The 26,448-nt window shown below is 38.7% G+C and overlaps 1 protein-coding gene and 1 pseudogene across 2 annotated transcripts; both read right to left on the bottom strand.

The window, feature by feature from the left end:
- Nucleotides 1–271: 271 nt before the first annotated feature.
- Nucleotides 272–8,085, bottom strand: LOC140852853 (uncharacterized; annotated as a pseudogene).
- A 193-nt stretch (nt 8,086–8,278) lies between these two features.
- Nucleotides 8,279–21,319, bottom strand: LOC105054574 (non-specific lipid transfer protein GPI-anchored 9). Of its 2 annotated transcripts, XM_010936109.4 has the most exons (4): nt 20,761–21,319; nt 20,430–20,462; nt 15,615–15,732; nt 8,279–8,594 (listed from the first exon to the last, which is right to left on the bottom strand). In XM_010936109.4, exons 1-3 carry the CDS (start codon nt 21,302–21,304, stop codon nt 15,620–15,622), a joined length of 690 nt encoding a protein of 229 aa, XP_010934411.2. In that variant the 5' UTR covers nt 21,305–21,319; the 3' UTR covers nt 8,279–8,594; nt 15,615–15,619. The 2 variants fall into 2 exon arrangements, with proteins under 2 accessions (XP_010934411.2, XP_010934412.2); XM_010936110.2 differs by lacking the exon at nt 15,615–15,732.
- Nucleotides 21,320–26,448: the final 5,129 nt, after the last annotated feature.

The raw sequence follows: 26,448 nt of genomic DNA, 5'->3' as shown, positions 1-26,448 counted from the left end.
TTGATAAGAAAATCGCCACAATCAGATCACAAAAGGGTAGAACGCCACACTCAAAAAAAAAAAATGTGAATGATAAGTTCTAGGGTTTATAACTCGCCATTAACACACAGGGGTTAGATAAGAAAAATCAGCAACACTCATTTTCATTCATTAAAATCTGAATTGAATACATAGGTCGCCTCCCTTTATATAGATAAGAGAGAGAACATAAAACAAATTCAGTAAATAGAAAGAAATAACAGAATTTGACTATCATAGAAATGATGGTGGCTATATCTTGCTACAAAAAAAATGATAGTGACCGTATCTTGCTACTATGGAAATGATGGTGGCTGGAGATCATGATGAATTAGAAAGAACAAAATAACTTTGGCTGCATCTTGCTACTATGGAAATGATGGTGGCTGGAGATCATGGTGAATTGGAAGAACAAAACAATCTTGATTGCGCCTTGCTATTATGAAAATGATGGTGGCTGGAGATCATGGTGAATTAGGAAGAACAAAAACAAGCTTCTAAACTCGGCCCTTTTTTTCAAGCAATAATTTTTTTCAAATTTCTGTCAAATCTGATTCGCACCACATCATGCTTCTACGCACATGAGCAAAATCATCAATTTGGCTCTTGGATCCATATATGACATGTGATCATCTCTTTCTTCATGATGGTGCACATCATTTCCCCCTTGTTGAGTAGGATTTGCCCTCAAATCCAAATCTTCCTCATCATCCAAACTATCCTCCAAGTAAGGAGAAAGATCTCGAACATTGAATGTAGCGGACACATTGTAGTCACCAGGAAATTCAATCTTGTAAGCATTGTCATTCACTTTCTCAACAACTCGGAATGGACCATCAGCATGCAGCATGAGCTTAGATTTTCTTTGGTTTAAAAATCGTTCTTTGCGAAGATGTATCCAAACAAGATCAGCTGGAGCAAAGCGAACTTATTTTCTTCCTCTGTTGGCTGCCTTCTCATAAGCCGCATTCTTCCTCTTAATCTGCTCCTTGATGCTCTTATGCATGGACTTAACCAACTCAGCTTTCTTCTTCTCATCCATACAAACTCTTTCACTGATTGGAAGTGGTGCCAAATCAAGTGGGATGATAGGATTAAACCCATAAACCACTTCAAGAGGAGAATGCTTAGTAGTACTATGAATACTACGATTGTAAACAAACTCAACATAAGCCAAACACTCATCCCAATTCTTCATATTCTTGTTAACAACAGTGCGAAGCAAAGAAGAGAGGGTATGATTTACCACTTCGATCTGACCATCGATTTGCAGATGGCAAGTCGTGCTGAAGAGCAATCTAGTACCAAGTTTCTTCCACAAGATTTTTCAAAAGTAACTCAAGAACTTGACATCTCGATCAGACACAATGCTCTTTGGTACACCATGCAGATGTACTATCTCTTTGAAAAATAATTCTGCAACATGTGAAGCATCATCGGTTCTGTGGTATGGCATGAAATGAGATATTTTTGAAAATCGATCCACAACCACTAGAACCGAATCCTTCTCCCTTTGTGTTCTTGGCAGCCCAAGCACAAAATCCATACTCAAATCTATCCATGGTTGATCTGGTACAAGTAGCGGCATATACAACCCTTGTGAAGTCTCTTTGCTCTTCGCCTTCTTACAGGTAACGTACCTCTCAATGACGTGATGCACATCACGAATCATAGCTGGCCAATAAAAGTGCTTTTTCACCATCTCTAATGTTTTCTTCTCTCCAAAATAACCCACCAATCCGCCACCATGAGCTTCTCTCACCAAAAGCTCTCGAATGAAACTGTTAGGAATGCACAGCCGACCTGACTTAAAAAAGTATCCGTCATGCCTGTAATAGCCATTTACAGCTCCTTTCTCGCACTCTTCATAAATATTTACAAATTTTGGATCGTCCTTGTATCGATCTATAATCAACTCAAATCCCATTAGTTTAGCATTAAGCAATGAAATCAAAGCATACCTCCTGGAAAGTGCATCAGCCACGATATTGACATTTCTTTTTTTGTATTTGATCACATAAGGAAAGATTTTCAAGAATTCCATCCACTTGGCATGTCTACGATTCAGCTTGCTTTGTCATTTCAAGTACTTCAAAGACTCATGATCAGTATGGATGATGAACTCCTTTGGCAATAAATAATGTTGCCAAGTCTCCAAAGCTCGAATCAGAGCGTAGAACTCCTTGTCATAGACAGAGTAGCTCAAGCTTGCACCATTCAACTTCTCACTGAAATATGCTATGGGATGCCCTTCTTGCATCAGAACAGCTCCAATGCCCACACCGGAGGCATCACATCTACCTCAAAAGTCTTGAAAAAATCGGGTAGAGCTAGTATGGGTGCTGAACTCAACTTCTCCTTGATCAATTCGAAGCTCCTTTGGGCTGCTTCAGTCCATTTAAATTCTCCTCCTTTCTTGATGCATTCAGTGATAGGAGCAAGAATAGTGCTGAAGTTCCTCACAAACCTCCGATAAAAGGATGCTAGGCCATGAGAACTCCTCACTTCAGATACATTAGTAGGAACAGGCCACTCCTTGATCGCTTTCACCTTTTCCTCATCAACTTCTACTCCATGTTGTGACACAACATAGCTAAGAAAGACTATGCGATCCTGATAAAAATGATACTTTTTGAAGTTGCCATATAGCTTCTCTTGTCGCAGAACCTCAAAAATACCCCTGAGGTGCTCCATATGCTCTTCCTAATTCCTACTAAAAATTAGAATATCATCAAAATATACAACCACAAAATCACCAATAAACTTACGCAGCACATGATTCATCAACTCATGAATGTGCTAGGTGCGTTGGACAAGCCAAATGGCATGACCGTCCACTCATACAATCCGAACTTGGTCTTGAATGCGGTCTTCCATTCATCACCTTCCTTCATGCGAATCTGATGGTATCCGCTCCTAAGGTCTATTTTTGAGAAGACTTTAGCTCCATGCAACTCATCAAGCATATCATCCAGTCGCGGGATTGGATAGCGATATTTTATTGTGATCTTGTTTATCGCCCTACTATCTATGCACATCCACATAGATCCATCCTTCTTTGGTACCAACAAAGCTGGTACTGAACATGGGCTCATAAACTCCCTCACATAACCCTTCTCCAAAAGATCTGCAACTTGCCGCTGCAACTCCTTGGCCTCCTCGGGATTGCATCTATAGGCTGGTCTATTTGGTAGGGCAAATCCTGGAATGAGATCAATCTGATGCTCGATCTCTTTGATTGGTGGCAATCCTTTTGGTAACTCTTTCGGGAACACATCTGTAAATTCCTCCAAGATCTCCTTCATTTGCGGTGGAAGGGAGACTTCTTCACTTGGAACCTGCTTAGCTACAAGAACAAAAATAATTTTATGGTTAATCAAAACTTGCTTCACTTCCCCCTTGTTGGCAAATAGGTTCTCTTTCTTGCCCTTTTCAATCACAAGCTGATCCTTCTGGATCTGTTGTGGGCTAAGTGGTGCCAACACTATGTTCTTCCCATTCTTGGCAAATGAATAGATATTTTTGAAGCCGTCATGAATAGCCCTCCGATCGTACTGTCAAGGCCTTCCCAAAAGAAGATGGCTGGCTTTCATAGGAACCACATCACAAACAACCTCATCTTTGTAGGACTTGCCAATAGAGAAAGATACTACAACCTGCTTTGTAACCTTCACATCACCATCGTCAGTAAGCCATTGCAATCTATAGGGACGGGGATGCTTAATAGTCACCAGATTAAGTTTTTTCATCAAAATAGTGAAAGCCATATTGGTACAGCTACCCCCATCAATGATAACACTACATACCTTATCATAGATGGTGCACTTGGTATGGAAGATATTTTCGCACTGCTCATCATCCACTTTGGCTTGTAGGTTCAGATTGCGACGAATAACCAACAGCTCTCCTTCATCTACAAACTCCACATAATCTTCTTTTACCTCTTCCAAAATAGCCTCATCTTCACTTTCAATTTCTTCTGGTGACTCCCGAATGAACATCACCCTCTTGTTTAGACATTCAGAAGCTATATAACCGTAACCAAGACACTTGAAACACTTGATATCTCGACTTCGTCTGGGAGGTTGTGAATTCCCCACCTTCTCTTTTTCTTTGGCCGCATCTATGAGTTGCTTGCTAGAATCATCTTTTTCTATTTGTTTTGGAACCATCTTAGGGACGGACCATGGTGATAAGGAAGATGAGTTGGTAGTCTTACTTGACTTACTTGCACCACGCTTGCACTGTCTCTCCACCTTAACAGCAAGTTTGATCACATCATCAAGGAACACATAAGATTGCAACTCCACCGTATCAGCAATCTCTTTATTCAAGTCTCCTAAGAACCTTGCAATGGTCTGTTCTTGAGATTCTCGCAAATCGCATCTCATCATCAACATCTCAAATTCTTTGACATAATCCTCAACACACATCCCCCTTGTCTCAAGCTTTGTAACTTGATGTTCAGCTCCTGCTTATAATATTGAGGGACAAATCGCTTCTCCATGATCCGCTTCATAAGCCTCCAGTTTCGGATCTCCTCTTCTTCATCCCTCCTACGCTGAGCTTTCACATTCTCCCACCAAAGATTAGCATAATCAGTGAATTCAAGGGCAGCAAGTTTATATTTTTTTACCTCAGAATAGTCTTGACATTCAAAGACCTTCTCTACATGTTGCACCCATTCCAGATGTTCTTCGGGTGAGCTGGTTCCTTTAAAGGATGGAATCCTTATCTTAATATTGTCTCTCGAACTCCTTTGCTGCCGCCTTTGCCATGGGTATCCTCCACACCATTATCATCTCCGGGTTCGTCATACTCCTCTTCATCATTGCGATCAACTCGTCGTGGTGTTGGATGGCCATGCCGCTGTGGTGGTGGGGGAAGTGTTGCCAACCGCTCAAACGCTTGTGTTAGGTGATTGAGTTACTCCATCATCTCTTCTTGACGCCGCTGGAGCCCCATAATCTGAACTTGTTCCAGACTTATGCCTCTAGGAATGACAGGGGCCTCGTCTCCTCTAGACATGATTTGGACATCAAATACTCCCTCAGGCAGGTTCTGATACCAAACTGATGTGCCCAGGTCTAAATAACTATCTTGTGTAGGTAAGAATAAAGGTTGGAACACAAGAAAAAGAGAAAAAAAAAAATCTTTGAAATCTGATTGATAAGAAAATTGCCACAATCAGATCACAAAGGGGTAGAACGCCACACTCAAGAAAAGAAGAATGTGAGTGATAAGTTCTAGGATTTATAACTCGCCACTAACACATAAGGGTTAGATAAGAGAAATCAGCAATACTCATTTTCATTCATTGAAATCTGAATTGAATACATAGGTCGCCTCCCTTTATATAGATAAAAGAGGGAACATAAAACAAATTCAGTAAATAGAAGGAAATAACAGAATTTGACTATCATAGAAATGATGGTGGCTATATCTTGCTATAAAGGAAATGATAGTGGCTGTATCTTGCTACTATAGAAATGATGGTGGCTGGAGATCATGATGAATTAGGAAGAACAAAATAACTTTGACTGCATCTTGCTACTATGAAAATGATGGTGGCTGGAGATCATAGTGAATTAGGAAAAACAAAACAACCTTGATTGCATCTTGCTATTATGAAAATGATGGTGGCTGAAGATCATGATGAATTAAGAAGAACAAAAACAAACTTCTAAACTCGATCTTTTTTCCAAGCAATAATTTCTTTCAAATTCCTGCCAAATCTGATTTGCACAACATCATGCTTCTACGCACGTGAGCAAAATCATCAATTTGACTCTTGGATCCATATATGGCATGTGATTATCTCTTTTTTCATGATGATACACATCACAATCTTTATTAAAAAGACGTTCTTTGTGGCATTTCCAAAATAAACCCCTAGATCTTCTTGCCCAATATACGTGACAAGATGCCTCCTCACAGAGATTCTTGTATTCTATGAAATTTGTCAGAGTAACTAAAACTTAACTGAAATGCTCTCAGAAAAATAATCCCGTCAAAAAAAAAATCTGACAAAAAGGTAAATCAATTCGAAGAATGGATAGTACGAACTATTTGGAGATAAGAACAACGCTAATAGATTGTTTAAAAATTTGTTGATCTGCACCAGTCTGAATACCTTCTCACTTCATGGAGAAGAAAGCAAGGCAGAAAAAAGTTTGGGACTTTGGTTCCCCGTCAGAAATGGTTGCAGGCTCAATAACCGGAGTCAAATAATGAGTGTCCAATCAGGACTAGAAACCCAACATGGGACCTGATTATTTCATGTCCACCATCATTGGCTTGTAAAGTAGCTGAACTGAAGTCCTGCCCACATGACTTTGTAAGTTCAAATAACACTAACAGAACTGATCTAAGCCTGATCGATTGCTCGCTGTAGTAGCAAGAATAATATCGGTGCAGCATAATAGTTATGCAGCAGAAATAATGGAGGAAATTGTATACAGAATAAGAAAAGAAGGTCGCCAAGAGCAACATAGAACAGGTTCATAAGAAATGCTTATTGCTTGGTAAGAGCCAGAATAGGAAAAAGAGTTTCTACCGGCCAGAGAGAATGGAAAATTCCCCATATGGATTTGCATTCCATATCCAAATTGATCAATTAGCCTAGTAGAAGCAACATTCTGGTTCTCTTTATTCCCACTAATTTATCAACAGTTCTTGGTGTGAGCACTGGTTGCAAAAGGGACAAGAAAATGTTATCGGGAAATGCCGGAATTTGGCTGAATGTAAGGGACAAGAAAATTCACACATAAACAAGAGGTTCTGGAGAAGTCTGAGAGTTCGGAACGTTCTGACAGCATGATGCTATCACACAGAGGTAGATGTAATATGTTTTATTCCTTTTCTTTGCCCTCACGAAGGAAGAAAAATAAGTAATTTCCAGCCACTAACTGGAAATTAACACTGAAACAACATAAACCACTATAGCAATCCATCCTGATTAAGAATTGTCTGCAGAGGATGTTGAAAGATAATGTTACAGAGTCTGCTGCAGGGGTCCCGGAACGGTTAACCAGTGATCACTTATTTCCTGAGGGGCATCAAAACTACTGCATCCAGACCACCAGCCTCACTGTAATACATAGGTCGATCCAACACGGTGACATACAATTTACCATGAAGCATCCAGTAGAAAAGCATATTACATAGACCATCAGGTGGATGCTGGCACCTTGCCAGAAATCATCAACATCCCTGGCTAAAGATGAGCCACAGGCCATCTTGACATTCCCAACATGATGAACGATTAGCCAGCATGTTTTTTTGGTTCGACCAAGATGTATCAATAATATATGAGCAGGAAGCCCAAACTTCTATTTGTATATTTCTAATAATTAAAGCAGCAGATACAGAATATTCCCATATCTGGACCCTTGATGAATTGAAACAGCATTTCAGCACAACATAAAAAGGATACTAGACCCAACTAATCCTGAACGTACTGGTAAACAAGTAATTTCTGATCCATGTTTTCATTTCCACCAGCATCTGCAGGTTTAGAAAACCATGTTTTTGACTCACTTATCTTTGAACCTAAAAGAAATGGTTTCTGTGATCAGATACTTGGAAACACATGCCATGTCAACTCTAAGGAACCACATTCCCAGAGAATTTGATAACTAATCTAACACCACCAGCGCAATAGCACATGCACTGGAACCACCTGGGTATATTGCAAATGAATCTACCAGATTAAACATCATGCTCAGGCCAATTAAATTTAGCATCAAACATCCAACAAATTTTTATTAGCCACCATGGAGATGGACTTAGCTTTTCTGCTTGGTTGTACCTCTACAGAGCATGCAATGGAGAGGTTCCAGCTTCAAACCTGGAATCTGTCATATTCTCATCAGTAACAACAGGGTTCTGTTCAAATAACAAAGGCAGCACACCCCCCATTGGGAAAGTGCATGGAGTGACCTTGGCTGCATGGAAGGAGGCAAGAAATGCAGGTCTAACCACAATCGAAAGATAAAGATCCAACAGATAATGGACAATAAGTCGCAAGAGGGTTCTGCTCAAACCCCAAAGGTGACAACCCCACATTGTATTAGAAGAGGGCAAGATAAGTGTGAATTTAAGAATAGGGACCATGGGATAGCGAGTGATAAGAGGAGCCTGCTGAATGGTTCATTGACAAAATTAAATTTGCAGTGAATGTTTGCAAGAAGATAGAAGAATATGAACTCACATATCTTCATGTAAACAAAAATAATATTTATTCAGCTAAAGAACACAATAGAAGAACAACGGATATTTATTGATAATACTTCAAAATACGGTGAAAGAGTTTATTAAGTACAGGATCTCTAGCAACACAACAGATAAACACCCCATGAAGTTGACACAAATAAAAAGATTGAAACTAGAAGCAGCGACAACATACCCCAATTTGGATTTGGATCTCTCTATTTTTTGCTAGACTAGGAGGCTGATAGCAAGCACTTCCTATGCTCTGACTGACCACCAAAACAAGAGCAAGCTCACCATGCCTGACATTCCAATCCAGGCTACCCCACGTACAGCAGAGTTGACGTTTTTCGCCTCAGGAGAAGCTGAAATGACATTCAAACTGTTAACATTCAACTCAGAAATAGAAAACAGAGATTAATGTATGCTTCCCATCTCTCTCTCTGCATATGTGTAATGAAAAACATGGGTAAAAGCAACACACCCTTCTTTAGGGTTGTATTAATATTTATAAAGACATGTATAGATGACTTAGCATAGATGGACATGTACAAATAAGACATAGAATTAAAAATAAAATAAGCCTCATATGCTACTGCCTAAGTACATCAAATGCCATAAATACAATAATACTCTAACATGTAAATATGGATTATAGTTTTTTATGGCATTTGAGTAAACAACACAGTGTCCACTACCCCCAGCATGGAGTAAAATTCAGTCAAATATCATAAGATCCTAAATATTTATTTTGCTCATAAAAATAAACATGTCTCTGTAGTATAAATGCATGCAGATATTTAGGGCTGCACCCAATGGCAGTCAGAGGAAACTAACAAATGATGCAAGAGCTACAAGCCTACAACAACAAAGTCGAAGCTTTTTCCAGCTCATAACTGCATGAATTCTTCATAATATTGGTAACAAAATGTTGGTCTGGCTATCATGAATTGGATCATCTTGAGAAAGAAAATGTTTAACCATGTAAGTTCACTAAAATTGTTGTGATCTTCAGTGCTCTGGATTTGTTATGTACACACTACATATTTTAGGTTTCCAGATGTTTCACACACTTATACACTTCAGGGCATTCCTTGACACCTACAACCACAAGTCATAATGTCATCTCCAATACATCTCAACTTTTGGCACTTTCACGCGCAAGTTGTCAAGTCTAACATAACATCTAGTAAATATTCTATCAATTTATACATTTAAGAAGCCATTCATCATATGCATAGATTGTATATATAAGAACACATCTTAAAGATGCAGAACTGGCCCGCAAAGCGAGGTTTAATTTATGTCACAGCTTCCTGTGCCATGTTTCCAAGTAACACTAACTTTCCAGTGACGAGACAAGCAACATAACTATGCTCAATTCTAATTTGAGAGAGTCAACTTTGACATGTTAAAAATGAAAACAATGCCATATGAGTCTGTCACTCAGGAGTATTATTTCCTTCTGAACATTTAAACAACCACTAGAAATGATATGATATACATTGGACAAATTATTTCAGTTATAATCACAATGAACAGCAGCATTGATGTGCACTATATTTGTTATGAAACAATGAGGAGACAGAGGGAAATATTATGTACATCAGACAATTCAAGTTGCCAACAGCTCTTAGAACTATGGCATCCCTCTTCCTAGGGGAGAGATCCCCGGTTCAACCTGGACGGTGGCATGGTGGCATTTCCAGCATATACCTCCACAACAGGAAAAAGAAAAGAACATCCATGGTACCTAAGGCATTGTCTAGTTATCCAAGAAAATTCCAAACTAAAACTTGTGTTCAAGATTACAGTCATTTTCTTGAACTAGTTTTCCTAACCACAAGGCCCGAAGGACAAGTTGGTTGTGCAACTAATCTAAGATCTCAAAGGATTTTAGGATGATTGATGTAGTATGCAAGCTTTAAAATCCTATGGGATAGGACCGTCTTAGTTTTCATATGGAATAGACCTGGCTTTGTCCCATCCCATCCCGACACTTAGGATAGGGGACATCCGAAGACATGCCAATCAGGATACTAGGACAATGGCAGGGCGCTCCTATCCCAACACTCAGAATGGTACCCCATCCTGGTGACCCATTCTAACTTCCCTTGCCGATCAAATAGCCTTTTGGAAATATTGAATATTATTGCAAGGTTTTGAATATGCTTGGATGGCAAGGCGGATTCCCACCATCTTAATTGTTGAGATTTGGAATGTTGGGATAGGACATGTCAAGAAATGGACCGAGACAGATCGAGACATCCACCACGTATAAGTGTCAGTATGGGGGGCATCCCATTCCCCAAATAAAAGGGCGGCCCTGATATTTAAAACCTTGTAATTATAGTATCACTAATTTAGTACATCCCTATTTTCCTAATCATGAGATTTTGTAATAGCTTTCTCCTATCCACTCTCATCATTGGGCTTTTGCAACATCTTTCTTGTTTCACACAACACCAATCTTATATGTGTAGAGTGGTCAGCAATGATAATGTAATATAATCATGATATTTTCCCATCCTACTTTTGATATGGTATCAAAGTGGAAAAATCTTCACAATGAGTCTTTGACCATTCATTTCTAAATGTTCTTTCCACCTATTTTTAAACCTGTCACTTAATGAACATCATTTTACCCAGTAATTCCTACATTCCAAACACTGCACTACCAAGTTTCTTTTCATAGTCATCTCATAACTGATCCTATCCACAATCAGATCACAAATACACTCACCCTCCTGTCACAACAATGGCGAGCTCTAACAACTCTACACTTCAAGCAACACTAGTGGGAAGTATGATGATTCCTCTACTCCATGTTTTCTTCAACACTAGGATAAACTAGTGAATATTCCAATTTCTCGGCCTTTGTTTGGCAACACTTATCCATCTTAGAGTCGTGCTATGTTAATGGCATTAAGTGCCAAGAATAAACTTGGCTTCACAAATTCTTTGATCCCAAAACATTTAGTGGGTCAGATGCAACAATACAGCCATATCTAGGATCATCAACACGGTTTGTAAGGAACTTGAAAGAGGTGCGATTTGGTTGGCACAGCCATTGACATCTGGATCAACATAATGATGCAAAATATTTTACAAATTTGATAACTCTATTAGTCAAGCTTGGTGCATATCAGCCCAACCTACTTGTTCTTATGGGATTATAAAACCATTCATGCATATCAATAGGTGAGGCAAACTATGCAGTTTTTAATGGGGTAGTGACATATTCTGCTATGTGAGGTCAGGTATTTCTCACAGATCCAATATCACCAATAACAAAGCTTTATGATTGGTCCTTCAAGAAGAACAATGAGAGATCTCCGATTTTAATCTTCAATCAAGTGAGTTTGTTACCTAGCTGCCTAGCCAGTCCTCCAGCTCAAGTTTATGATTGTGATGTAAAAAGATCCCTAAGAAAAATTTAGTCGATGCGATCATCCTATGTTTGACGATAGTCATTAGGTGGGCCAAATGATTGATGAATGTTACATTTGCATGACTATCCTTCAGGACAACATCTGCACAAAGGTGATTCTTCAACTACTTCCTTCACGAATCTAGATGCAAGTCAAAGCTCAGAAAAATCATCTCCAACACCATCTCAAAATTCTAATTCTTTACAACAATAGTGTTGTCGGTAACTTTATTAAATTCTTATTGTTTGCCACACATGGTCCAGCAAGCAGGTACTTCTCACTCAACTACTCACCTATAAGGTATATCGCTTTGTTTAGTTGCCGCTGCCAAATATCTTAATTTAGATTTTAGGCATTGGTGCAATAGATCACATGGTCGTATCGCTTGATTGTCTTAATTCTACTAACTTCTCAGGAGGCTTACCTTCAAATTGTCAAATGGGAATCAAGTTGCCATTGTCGCTCTTCTTCCTTCCTTTTCCCAAATGATGCCTTTGCAGTTTCTTTATTTGGTTTCAATTTGATATGAGCCAGCAAACTAACCAAATTGATTGCCTAATTAGAATAAGGAAAGCTCTTCATCATCAGCAATGAGACTTTATATGATTTATCTAAGGCACCAATGACTCAAGTATCCATCTTAGGCACCTTTCCAAGCCTCATCTAAGTCACAACTCAGAATAAATATTTCTTCTATTCCTCATTATGATGTTATTTCCTTGGAAAAAAAAATATCATGTTCATTTCCTTTTAATTTATTTCTAGAATAGGCCCTTCCTTTCATGCATGCCGATATTTGCAGGGCTTGTAAAACACCTTTATTTAATGATTGTCATTCCTTTCCTAGTATTCTTGACAATTTTTCATGTTGCACAAGGGTCCATCCATGGTTCACCGAACCTCCCCGAACTATACCAAAGACTAACCAGTGTGATTCGGGCGTTTAATTTGGAATGCTGGCGAAAATGCAGTCAGGGAGAAGGAAAGAGAGGAAGAAAAAGAAAGGAGGGGAGGAAAGGAGAAGAAAAGGCCAAAGATGGCCAGCAATGGCCCGACGAGACCGTCGGAGGGCCTTTGGGACTCCGTGGTCCTCCACAAGATGCGATAAGAGAGAAAGAGAGGGGTGCAGGCAAGGCCGCTGGAGGGCTGTCAAGTGGCCACTAGACGACCCAAAAATGCCCTACGGTCACCATGGATTCAAAACAAAGACGACGCACCTGTTGCATCACATCTTTTAAAAACATGGTAAATAGTAAAGCCAGCAAAACCCCTTTTTTAAAAAATCGATGAAATAGGTATGTCACCCTTGTTTTGAATCTATGACGATCATTGAGCATTTCTAAGATATCTGGTGGCCATGACCACCCAGCAGCCCTTAAATGACCTCCCTACCGCCTTCTCCTCTCTCCCCTTCTCTCTCTTTTCCTCTCTCTCTCTCTCTATCTCTATCTGCTTTCATTTCCTCTTATGGAGGACCGTGAAGCCCAAAAGACCTCAACAACCCTCCAAAGGACTCCGCGGCCCTCCAATGACCACCGCCGACCTCCCTTTCCTTCCCTCTTTCTCTCTCTTTTCCTCCTCGATTCATCCCTCATTTCCAAATTAGTTCAGGCCCAATATGGGGTCATACCGATTCATACCACCGATTGGCATGAGATCTGATTCCAAGTCGACGATCCTCGAGTCTATCTAATGCATTATAAATTTGATGCAAAATGATGCAAAACATTAAAGCTGCCAAAGTGATGGTCTTTTCAAACAATGCAAAGGAATAATGACAAGTATTCAATGAAGTTATGGTGGGCATAGCCAAAAAGACTTGTTATTTGAGTTTTTTTTGTGCATTTCTGATATTTTTACAACTTATTTAGTTATTTAGTTCAGCCTTTCATGTTTTAGCTTTATTTCAGATCCTTAATATGGTAAAGCTTTAAAACCTTGGTTTACATTTTATAGCGTGAATCCTAGTTCCATGATGGTAAGGAATGATTCCATTTAAGTAGAAATATTAACCTTCCCTCTCCATGCTTTTTGTGTCATAAGCTCATATAGGCCAAACCTACACATGTTTCCCAGCTTGTCCTACTGCTCAGTGCAAGATTGAGCCAAGCCATGGATGTGGGTCAAGGTTAAGCATTGCATCTAGCACACGAAAATCTTTTCCATGTATGGCAGCACCATTGTAACAAATGCTATTCTACAAAGGTATCCATTAGGGATTTCACATACTAAGACCCAAGAAATTAAAAATGCAGCACTCCTTACATCATCAAAAGGGTAAGCATAATGCGACTGTATTAGTTATACATTCTTGAGGGTAAGTTCATCTCCATATATGTATTCTAAGAAGCTAAATAGTTCCGCTTAAGATTAACCACCTCGGTACCGGACCCTGTACTAATACCATCCTATTACAATGTCAGTACATGGTACAATATGGTAAGATTCCACATACTAAGTGTCGGTATAGTACGTCCCAAAAATCGATTCTGTATAGGCACGATATGTTACACATGGTACAGTATGGTACCAACCAATATGGAACCTTGGTTCCAACTTCAAACTAATATTTATGTCTAGAGGACAATTCTTGACATCACGACGGGAAGAGGAATAAAACCTGAAGAGGACTTTTAGGAAAACATCAAGTTTGCATATGATAAGTTGAAGCGAAACAACATCATCGATGGATAAGCAACAAAACTTCCTATTTTGACTTGCTCGTTGTCAAGGAGAGGTGTCAAAAGATATTCACCAAACACAACTATAGTGGTCATTGATAAGAGGCATTGCCCAAATAAAACTATAGTTGGCATTGATCATAGTCAGTTAAATTAACTTGTAACCTTGAGATTATATAGTCAAACTAGCAACGCTAAGTTTTATCCTTCTAATAAAGTGAACTACCTAAGGGCACAAAAGTCACGTAACTATTTACATATTGATGAATGAAAATCAATCAAGTCACATATAGTATATCGTCTCAGGCGCAACCCATCATGTCTCATATCATGGTGTGAAGAATGAAGGCAAGATTCGCCAAGCCAGTAACAGAGGTTGTACAACCAACTATCGGTTCAATACTTACCGAAACATGCCATATCAAGCCTAAGTGAATTGCAGACAACAAATCAGGAGGGAAGAGAGGGAGAAAGCCCTAACCCTAATCGTAGAAGGAGAACATGTTCTCTTCTCACACCTAGAAGGGGAGAAAAAAAGAGAGGCATGCAGAGCATCGACATCAATCGAGACTGTCAACATCGATGTAAGTGTCGATTAAGGGCATCGGCTTGGGTGTCAATGTCGATCAATGATGGTGGCATTGTCATCAAGTGTTAATGGAGCATTCAGCAACTACTTCATGAGACTTCAAAGCTCCAATCACAACGGAAGGGGGGTTGAGAGAGAGAGAGATTAGGGACGGTCTCGGGGATTTTGAAGACCGAACCATCCCGATTCTTGGCTAGTTTGGGACAATTTGGCAAATCCTAAATGAAGGCTTCATAGTGTAATATCATCTACTTGTCAAAGACAATATAGTACAGCATCTCATTTTGGTTGTCTTAATCATCGTATCTAGCTTAATATAGGTTACATAATTTGCTAAATAGTAAGCAGATTATATCAATCTTTAATGAAGATCACATACTATTCAAGTCAAGGCGAAGTGCTTATTGTACTCCTACTCCTCATTCTCCTTAATGAGGATGGTTTCGACTATGCAAATATTGAATGAAGCTTGTTCATAGGATTTCATAAGGAACATACATTTATATTATGCATAAATGTAAAATATTCAAGCAAAACAGGATCAATAATGCACAAGAACATAATCCATTAAATCCACCATAGTAAGTTACATAGATGCTACTCATAAACTTCATAGTCCTAGTTGATCATGAAACACAGACGCATCTCGACCCAATGTCCTAGTCCATGCCTTGCTGGACCTACCAACATCACTTCTTGGTAAATGGCCAAGTGATCTCCTCCATTTGTTCTTCTACAGAGTAGTTTTTGGCTTGATGTGCTTCAACATCATGCAACTTAGGCTCTTCTACCAGCGTGAAGGCTGAGAAAATATGGTTTCAAGTTTCAACCATACAAATGTTGAATAAAGCTTGTTCAAATGATTTCACAATGAAAGTGCATTCATATTATGCATGAATGCAAAATATATAAGCAAAATAGGAAAAATAATGCATAAGGACATAATCCATTAAGTCCATCAAAAGAGGTTATATATATGCCACTCATAAACTTCATGACCCTAATTGATCATGAAATGCAAAAGCAACACGATCCAATGGTCTAGTTACTGCCTCACTATGTCTCTTGTTGGTAAATAGCCTGGGGTAACCTCCTCCATTTGTTCTTGTACATAATTTCCCCCTTGATGTGCTTCAACATCTCATGAAACCTAGGCTCTTCTACCAATGATGGTTGAGGTATATGGTTTCAACCATACAAATGTGGAATGAAGCTTCATAATGGGATTTCACAAGTAAAGTGCATTTATGTTATGCATGAATGTAAAATAAATAAGTAAAATAGGAACAATAGGACATAAGAACATAATCCATTAAATCCATCATAATAAGTTACATGTATGCTACTCATTAACTTCATGGTCCTAACGATCCAATAGTCTAGTCCAAGATCTACAATACCGAAACCGGCACCCACCGGTAGGTCAGCGACACAGTACAATATGTCCCTATGTCGTGCCATTTCGGCATGAACTGATGGGGAAACCAGCACGGGTGGGAAAGAGCGAGAAGGAGAGAGAGGACAAGAGAGCGAGGAGAGAGGGAAGGGGAGAGGGAGGGAGCCGCAAGGAGTGACAAGGAGAGAGAGAGCAACAAAGGGGGAAAGGGAGAAGGAAAGAGAGGAAGAGAGAGAAAGAGAAGGAAAGGAAGGGGCAAAGGAAGGGAGAGTGCGGCGGTGAGCGAGGGCTGCCGGAATAGAGCCAAGTAAAGTCAGCAGCCACTACCTTCATTAAAAAAAATTCAAAAAAAAGAAAATAATAAGTGAAGTCCACTGTGGCTGCTAACTTCACTTTAAAAAAAAAATCAAAAAATAAAAAATAAAAGGGACCGAAAGGAAATAAAGGTTCCACCCTTGTTCCGATGCATGGAGGAGAGAGGGCTTCGAAAGCTCTTTCTCCCCCCTCCCTTGGCCCTGCTCCGATAGCCCTCGCTCATCGCCGCCCACTCTCTCTCTCTCCCTCGCTCTCTCTCCTCCAACCCAAAGGTAGGAAACATCCCGATCAACCTCAAGTACTACTCGGTATACTCTGAACTAGGCAGCTCAAGACAATACCACCAACATTGGTCTAGTCATTGCCATCACTGGACCTGCCAAAATGTCTTGTCAGTAAATAGTTTAGAATAATCTCCTCTATTTGTTTCAATACATAGTGGTCACCTCTTGATATCCTTCAACATCTAATGAAACTTAGGCTCTTCTGCCAACATGATAGCTAAGGTATTGTACAAAATATGATATGGGAGCTCTTAATTGACAATGTTCAAGATGCTTATAAAATTCTGCACCAAATAGGTTCTCAAGCAGCATTACAACATGCTATATATTCCGCTTTTGTTGAAGATGAAGTTGTTGTTCTCTACTTGATGAACACTTAGAAGATCGCTCCAACATATACAAATACATAACCTGAATTAGAGTTATAAAATCCCCAACTACATGATAGTAGTGTTGTGCCCTTAGAATGGATCCTTGATAGCAACATACATCATCTATTGTATCCTATAAGTTTCAAAGGATTTGTTGGATAACTACCAACTAAGTTAACTTAATATTATGCTAACATCCACTAAGGCTATAAGTCCAACCCATATACCTGGTACCTGACCTGAACCCCACCAGGACCCAACTTGGATCTGCCAATGAATTGGTTAAGTATGAGTCCAAAGTTAAAACAAATGAAAATTTTGGATTAGGTCTATGAATGATATACCTGACTTAGACTCGGCCCAACCTGACCAAACAAGGCCTAGTTTGGTTCCTAGATAACCCCTTATTAAGTGGTAGTATCTATATAAGCAGCCAAGCACCACCACTTTTTGGGCGGTTAGCTTAGCCAATCAATGCCAAATTACCAAGCTAGCCTAATTAAAGATATTTCAAGGGGGCATAACTTTAACCACTTGGTTAAACTCCACTTCCCTCATTTTCTCCCATTCTTACCCTTCTTCCTTCACATTTTACATCTTCTTATCATTGCCTTCTTTCTCTATATAACCGACAAAGTGACACTAAACCACTTAACAAATGCTTTTCCCAACATTTTTGGTGGTTAACTGAGTAACAGTCAAAACACTTTTCAGCTTCATGGTTAAACGTCTAAGAGTTGGATACCGATGGTTAAAGAATCAAATTGGGCCTAAGGGGATACATACAAGCATTGATTTGAGGTTTCAAGAGTTGAAAACACCCAAACATACATGGTTTGATGGCAATTTTAGCTGACCCATCAGGTACTCAACCCGATTAGAACCTAGCGCGAGCATGGGTTCTAGAAAAAAAAATCCGAAGTGGGTTCAAGTTGCGTATGAGTAATGGCATGCCCTATCCCAAACCTAATCCGATATAATCTTAATCTCTATCTCCCTTTCAAAATTATAATTATTTTATAACGTTTATATGTACCTAACCTAGCCCAACCAGACCCCCAACCCTTCTTATTTACCCAACCTAACCTAAGATAGATACGGGGCGGATATGAGTATTGGCCGATTTAACCCATATCCGATTTGTTGCCATCCCTAATTATATGCACATATGGATAATATTAGCTGTACTTACCTTCTAAGCTATTAACATACAAAACTATTTTATATTTAATTGAGGAGAAAGAATAAAAGTAATCACATGAACATCTTTGGGAATTTCTGGTTGACTTTAATTTAAGTATATCATTTAATTTTTTAGTCAATCATTGTTATACTGTTAACTATTGACTACTTGTATTCAATTGTATAGGAAAGAAAAAAACGTAGTCATGTTTTCATTTTTAAAGCATGCGTTGGATGTTCCAATTTACAATTGTCCCAAGAATGGATGATTTTAACTTGATTAGTAATTCAAGATATATTGTTTGTTAATTCAAAGTATATTATTTGGTATCCGATAGGAACCTGGACATGAACCACACCCAACCCAAACCCAATGCACATTAGGTGGGGTATAAGTCTGAACGTACCCAAATCCAGTTCAAAGACTAGATAGGTCTGATGATAGTTTTAATACCTAGACCTGACCTGCACCTTCAATGGGTTGGATTTGGTATGATATTTATATTTAGTAAAACCCTGATCAAATCTGACCTAACATGATTGCCCTATGACTCAATGCCACATCAAAATAAATACCAATACAAGAGTAAAGCATGGCATACATAAGATTGTTGACTCCGCTAGATTATGGGACATTATCTCTTGCTCAACCGTTGACTGCTGATCATCACTCAAGGTCAAACCCTAATCAATTAGAGTATCCATCAGTTTACAATTTTCTATTCCAAACTCCAACATTTTCCCAATGCAAATCTGTTGTCAACCCCAATAATCTTTGGATCTGTTTTAGATGATTCTGAAACCTATATATAATTGTCTTGATCAATGTCTCTGTAAAAGAACACAACCATAGGGGAAATTGATGTTTGGTTTCAATAATTGAAATAATTGATGACAGGCTTCAAAAATTTAAATAATTGATTTTTGTTTCAATAATAATTTTTATATCACTTCCAGCAACAAGGATTCCTGGTTGCAATGAAGTATAGGGAAAAAGAAAAATAAGATTTCTCCATGAAATGAGATATTGCCAATTTTCCTCAAAAGAAACAAATGGAAAACTACATTTTCTCAAGAACATAAGCTTCCCAAGAAATTTCCCGTGTGAGCAAACAAATTCAAGGGCCTATTTGGACAATCACATATGCAATCCAACAAGATTCACAAGAACATGGGCCAGGCCCGTATTCACAGCCTTCAAAGGAATATTTTCAAAGTAGGTTGGCCCAAATCCCATAGGGACAAAAAAATTGCCCCACCAGATCTTTGTTTTCCATCCTACATGAATAGATTGGAAAAGGTCCAGTTGACATGGGGTGGGCCAGGCTTCATATTCTATAAAACTAGATATAATTTATGCAGATAGTTTAGAAGATATGTGCTGAACGGGCCAGGCTAGATGCCTACAGGATTTTCAGCCCAATCCTGCGGGAATATCCAAACAGGCTTTCAAGGGTATCATTAACATATAGTGTAAGGAAGTGAAATCTTTTATCAGCATGCTTCACATAAATCAATGGTCTTCATAATAATAAACCTAATCAAAGAGACGACGTCGTGCAATTTCATAAACCACTATCAAAAGATTGCAGCAATTAGGAAGCTGCAATATCCACATGTACTATGTTGACATTCAGGCAGTTCATATTCCTTAAACATTTCAAGGAATAAAAGAAAATACATGATATGAAACAATAGCAACAACAAGAGCAACATCAACAACAATAGCATCAATGACATACTAGCCATCACAAATCACAAACAACTGCATGCTTAATCGGAACAGAACTCTTCCAACCTAAACAATTCCATCCAGCAATATTAGCGAACATCATCTAAATCAAGTTGGTTCAAAACAAGACCAAAAAAAAAAAAAAACATATGATCAAGCTGAAACCCACAATCTTTAACTTAATTTTTTTTTTAAAAAAAAATGGCACAATCAGCATACCTGTAGTGTTATTGGACACGGACGGAGCCGAATCTGAAAACGGGGAAAGAAAAACACCCAGAAAAGAACAGTCAATTACACGACGTCAAAAAAAAAAAAAAAAAAACAGAAAAAGAAAAACAAAGAAAGGAAACAATCAGGGATTTTTTTTTTTTTTTTTAATGGAGAAACTTGGTCGGCAAGAAATCCCCTCTACGCGATCTTTATCGGTCGGCTTTATTTATCCGGATCTGATCTCGTGAGAGGGACACGGCGGATAAAGAGAAAAAGGTAAAAAAAAAAAAATGGAATGGTACGAGGGGAATGGAAAGAACTCGGTGAGGTTACCGACCGGTGGTGGTGGCGTTGGACTTGGCGCAGATGGAGTTGCCGGCGTCGATGCCGCACTTTTTAGCGAGCTGGAGGGCCTGCTCGATGTCAACCTTGAAGGCCTGGAGGACGGTCTTGTCGTTGAAGATCGAGCAGAGGCAGTCCGTATCATCCTTCGCCGCCTGCTTCAGCGGCCCGCAGCACGACTCCGGTGGGGTCGTCGTGTTCAGGTAGTTCGCGCACGGTAACAGTTTCGACGCGCAATCCGGCACCTGCTGCGCCGATCCGGTGGCAACCACCAAGAGCAACGCCACCACACCCAGTGCCACCTCCGCAGCCGCCGCACCGCCATTCTTCCCTCGGATCGCCATCTCCGTCACCGCCACTCTGAACGCCAACACTGATCTGCTCTGCTGTCTCTTGTCTTTTTCACTGACAGTGTTTTCGCCCCACCGTGCCACACTATTATGATGCGGCGTGTTTTTCGCGTGTGGCGAACCGTGCATGAGACATCTGTCTCGCCGGGCCACCGGCAAAGAGTGTGGATGCCAGCTGCGAGTCGGCATGGTTTTGGGTCTACCGGCACATTGTAAACTGAAATGGGAAAAAGCGTGTTCCCGCAACGGACACGCCTCGGAAACAAAACCGCCAAAAGAAAAAATAATAATGATTTTTTAAATTTTGAACAGTTACAGTGACAGGCCCTCAATTTTGGACGTTTCCGAAGGACGCCTCGGCAAGGTTTCAAAAACTCGTTCCAGACAGATCCTACCGTTCATCAGTAACATGACATCACATCGCATGATCACATAAAATTATATTATAATCCAAATATCCTTCGTATCAATTGTTTTGGGATAAATTCTGCATAGATCTCAAGGAATCATTAGTACGTGACCCATGGTCCAAGATCATATGATGCACAAACTTCAAAGTACATGAGTATACATTCATCCATCCATCCACGTGAACATTTCTCAAAGTATCCTTAACATAAAATCTGTAAAGATTACTCATGTATGAATATCCAAACCGATCCTAAAAGATAATCCTATACAATATTATAGGATTTATACGAATACAAACTAGGCAAGGCCTATTTCATAGTATTCAAAAAAAAAATTGGAGTAGACTAATCTGAATCTTATAAAGAAAAAAAAAAGATTTCACTTAGTTTTTTTTTTTTTTTTCCTATCCTATATGAATGGATTGAAGAGATCCAATCGGCATGGACTAGATCAGACCTCATATACTATAATATTAGACATAATCTATATATGTTTAGCACGTATGTCTAGATGAGCAAAGCTCGATTTCTATATGAATTTTATTCCAATCCTACGAGAATATGCAAGCATATCCTAACCAGTTCCAAGTTTCGAGCTTTTCTTAAGCTCTTATAGTCTCCATAATTCTGATCTTAATACCTTCGGCAGTTTTGGCATTGAAACAAGCATGTGACTTGCCAAATTTATCTCTCGTCAATGTTGCATGCAATAAGAGGATAAAGTACATTTCAATTTGGTAGCATCTCTGATAAGGGCTATCCATCTAATCCCATGCCTTGGCAAGCTATGGGCACCGCTACCACAACCGGTTCTTCAATGCCACCATCGGTGAGTATGGCAATGATGTGGATGATGGGAGGCGGCAAACGTCCATGAGTTTCTCTCTCAATCCTCTTCAACCATCACAAATTAATGCTTATTCTCATCAAGTATGTTTGGGCTTCTGGCCAAACTGGGCTGAAACACACTCCTACCCCAAAATTCAACACTGTACGCAAAAGTAAGTGATTAACGAGCAAGTTATTTTTACTCACTCGACCTATTTGGGTCTAATTCAAATGATGTTTTGCGCCCTAGAAGTTTCAATATGTGAGTTTGGGTGGACCATTTTGCTTGAGTAGCTATCTCTATCTTGTAAAGCCCTCTCTGATTAATCTTTGCTTTGTCGCACGCTCTTCTCCCTGTTGCTGAACGGCCTCATTAATTAGGTACTCTAACATCTCTACTAATTATCTAATCATTTCTCCTGCCCTCTTCCATTCTCTTCTTCACATCATGCAATTTGTTCACCCATCACCTTACTTCTTATTACGAACAAAATTGAATCCTCCAAATCATCCACGATAATCTGCTTATCAATTAAATATTTGTCTATTTTTGCACGAAGATATTTGCAAGTGTGGATTTATTTGTTGCGTGTTTGTTGGCTTTTTGATTTTTAGAGGAATCATACTATGCATTCTTTTGTCTCGATGCTTTGTCAAACTTTGTTGTGGGTTGTCCAATCGATATGTTGGGCATGCATTACTGAATTCCATGCCACCCATCCCTTTACCAAAATGCCTCTTACATGAGGTACATGAAATGATGAATTCCCACGATGAAGCCCAGAACAGGAATGAGCCCTCCTATATGCATGAGCCTTGCAAAAGGCGTCTACATTTCAGGATGGGATTTCCCTTCAATTTATTTATATAACTCTCCATTTATGGGTACGTAAGATAAATCAATTGAAAGATTCACCGAACCAATACTAAAAGTTGTACCAATCGATGATCGATATGATAAGATACTAGTACAAGGCATATTGAACTGTAGCATATTAGAATCAAGAAGATAGAAAGAGAGAGAGAGAACTAGGCTTCAGACTCACTTGAGAGAGAGAGAGAGAGAGACTGAGGCATCCAACAACGGCTTTATTAGGGGACAAGGGTTGGAGGAAGTACCGGAGGGAGAGGGAGGTGGGGGGATAGAGAGCTCATGTGGAGCGAAGGAGGATGTGGGAGAGGGCCATCCAGGTTTGATGATGAGGACCAAGAGAGAGAGATAGGAAGAGAAAGGCTTCCTTGAGTGACCACTCGATGGATGGGGAGAGAGGGAGAGAGAGAGAGAGAATGAGAAAAGGTTTCATGTCCAATGTAGAGAGTCCTTGCGAGATAGAGAGAGCAAGCAAGAGAGCCTTTGAAAGCTTTCAAAGATTGATGGTTCGAATTGTTAGGGAGGGGGGATGCTAGGGATTTTATACTAGAATTGGCTTGCTTGGCTGAACCATCCTAGGTCAACATCGGTTTGGTTCAATATAGGCCGAATCAACCAGCTCTAATGGGTTCGACATTCCTCGATCAATAATAACCTAACTATCTGGTGATTTAAGGCAAACAAAAAATTGATGGATGCTATATAACATTAGAGATGTAGAGTTGAAGTGCTATATGAACATGATGATTGGATGATTGGACAGAGATCACTTTCAGTTTGAAGAAATTAATTGCTCTTTATATTGATTCCCTACAACAAGCATGAAGCATGGACCTAGTGTCCATTCCTGTTCTTTAAAGTGAGTCTTTACTATCATTTCCCTTTCCATTGAGTCTCTCTTGTGTTTTCATGCTTCTTAAGTTCTTTAATTTTTTTGCATCAGATTTCTACTATCTTTTTGTTTTTTTGCATAGCATCAAACCACGATTCATCTTTATCAATCCATAACTAGTTTTTCCATTAAACCTTAATCTCAATGACAGTTCATTTCAAAACCTTAAATACCAAAACTTTAAGATGAATTCTTTTTCATCAGTTCTTATAAAGTCCCATATAATTAGTTTGTTCGACCCGAAAACTATTTAATTTTATAAACTAATCTTTGTTTCATGTTCCTCAAAATCATGCTCGCTTCTATTGCACATGGTGCATCCAATGCTCATCTTCATAAGGAAATTTTGATCAAAACTCAGGTTTGAACTAAAATTCCATCAACTTATAAGTTTTAATTCTTCTCTACCCTCATTGGTTTCGTCCTGCGGTATCCTATACCAGCAATTCTATATAATTTTTGAAAATGAGAAACAAGTCTATGACATCCCAACCAAATATTTTTCTAAAAGATAATGGATCTCCATTTTGGACTTAAAATCTTAATCCATAGTTAAATGCATTTGTAGACAACAATACCCTCTCGAAAACCTAGAAACTGAGAGAACATCAAAATTTATAAGCATCCACATTATAGTCCTATTGTTGTTATGAAAAATACTTTTGAATAGAGAGTATTATCAAATCGAGAACTATTTTTAGTAGTAGTTTTCTGATAAACTTCAAATTTATTTAAACTATATGATGATAAGAGGTTTAAATTGACTTATCTAGGGTTTGGTTGAATTGACCTATTGATTTAAGAAGCAGAAAAAGAAAAGATCAGGAAGTGTACTAGGCACTGTCCTAAGGCAAATTCTCTACCCTCATGCTGGTGTCATTAAGAATTCTATCTTAAGATATGATTGGAATATCCTCTTTTAGAGCACGATCATAGAGAGCGTTGATAGTTCTTCTCTAATACTCAGCAATGAAATGAGAAAGAAATAATGATGAAAAGAGAAAGAGAGTTCACAGGACATTAGACTCTTGAAGAAAAAGTAAAAGGGATCACTGATTCCAAGATATCCTACAGCCTAGGACTTGTGGTCCTTTATAAATCATGAGAAGGCACCTCTAGATGTCTATTTGACTGGTGGACCATAGAAGGAGGTGATCGGTCAAAGCAAAATATGACCATTCAGAAGCAATGGTCAATTGACAATTTGACCGCGAAGGGAAGCGATCAATCAACAAAGAAATATGATAAAAAATAAAATAAAAGGATAAAATAAAATATAATAAAAAAATAAAATAAAAATATAAAATAAAATACGATAAAGAAAGTAAAGATATTAAAATATCAGCAATCATGAGGCATGTCACACTGCAATTCACACATATGAGTAGAGCTAGGTTAGACCATCATGTGCATTTATGGTACAAAATTCACTTCCATCTAAGGCCTAACCAAAGGCAGGCAAGGAAAGAAGTCAAATAAACTCTAAGATGTATTTATCCATTTCTACTATGGGACTAAAAAAATAAAACAAAGCATTTAGGAGAACTTGGAAAGAAGAAAAATTTTATGTTTTTCCTCCAAAACTCTAACGATCTCCCTCGAAACTCAAAATTTTAAAATAAATAATAATTATTATTTTAAATGTAATAATTGTAATTTTATTGTTGAGTATTTTATATTGTACAATGGGTGAAGTGTCTTAATTTCATATAGTATAGATAGTTTCCATCTGAAGGGATCGGAGTGAACCAGTTCTCGAATTATATTTCTTTGACCCAGATGTCAACTATCACACATATAATACAGAAGGATCTATTGTAGGATTGTGCGTTATTGGTTATGCGCAAATATCTTATTATTTGTGAGAGTACCTAAGGTTTGCTTATATCCCCTAGTCGCCATCGTATACAGAAGCTCTCACATAAGTGAGCCCTCTAAGGAAGCATGAAGAGTCACATCTCGAGAAGAATATATTTTGAATCTCATTCAGAGCTATGCTCTTCCTTAATACCTACATAGGAGCAAATAATTATCATAAAAAGGGGATAAAGTGAAGACCCCTACAGAAACATAAAAATATATGCTCCTTAACCAACCAATCAACTTGTTATTGCTATACTGAACCTCTTTCAAGCGGTCTTCTATCATACATATTGGATTTCCACTATTGAAGAGTCCATTATAGGTAAAATTTCATCTTTCTTGATGATTCTAAGATCTTAGTCCGATTTAAACTTTTAGCAAGGCAATTAGCAAGATTATTATCAATTTTCACATAAGATAGAGAAATAATGCCATGGGTTTTCTGCTTTCTCACAGACTTTTGTCTTAC

Source organism: Elaeis guineensis, chromosome 12 (assembly GCF_000442705.2).
Source record: "Elaeis guineensis isolate ETL-2024a chromosome 12, EG11, whole genome shotgun sequence".
NCBI lineage: Eukaryota > Viridiplantae > Streptophyta > Magnoliopsida > Arecales > Arecaceae > Elaeis > Elaeis guineensis.
Note: the sequence above shows the minus strand (reverse complement) of the source record. Positions and strands in the feature narration are given on the sequence as shown.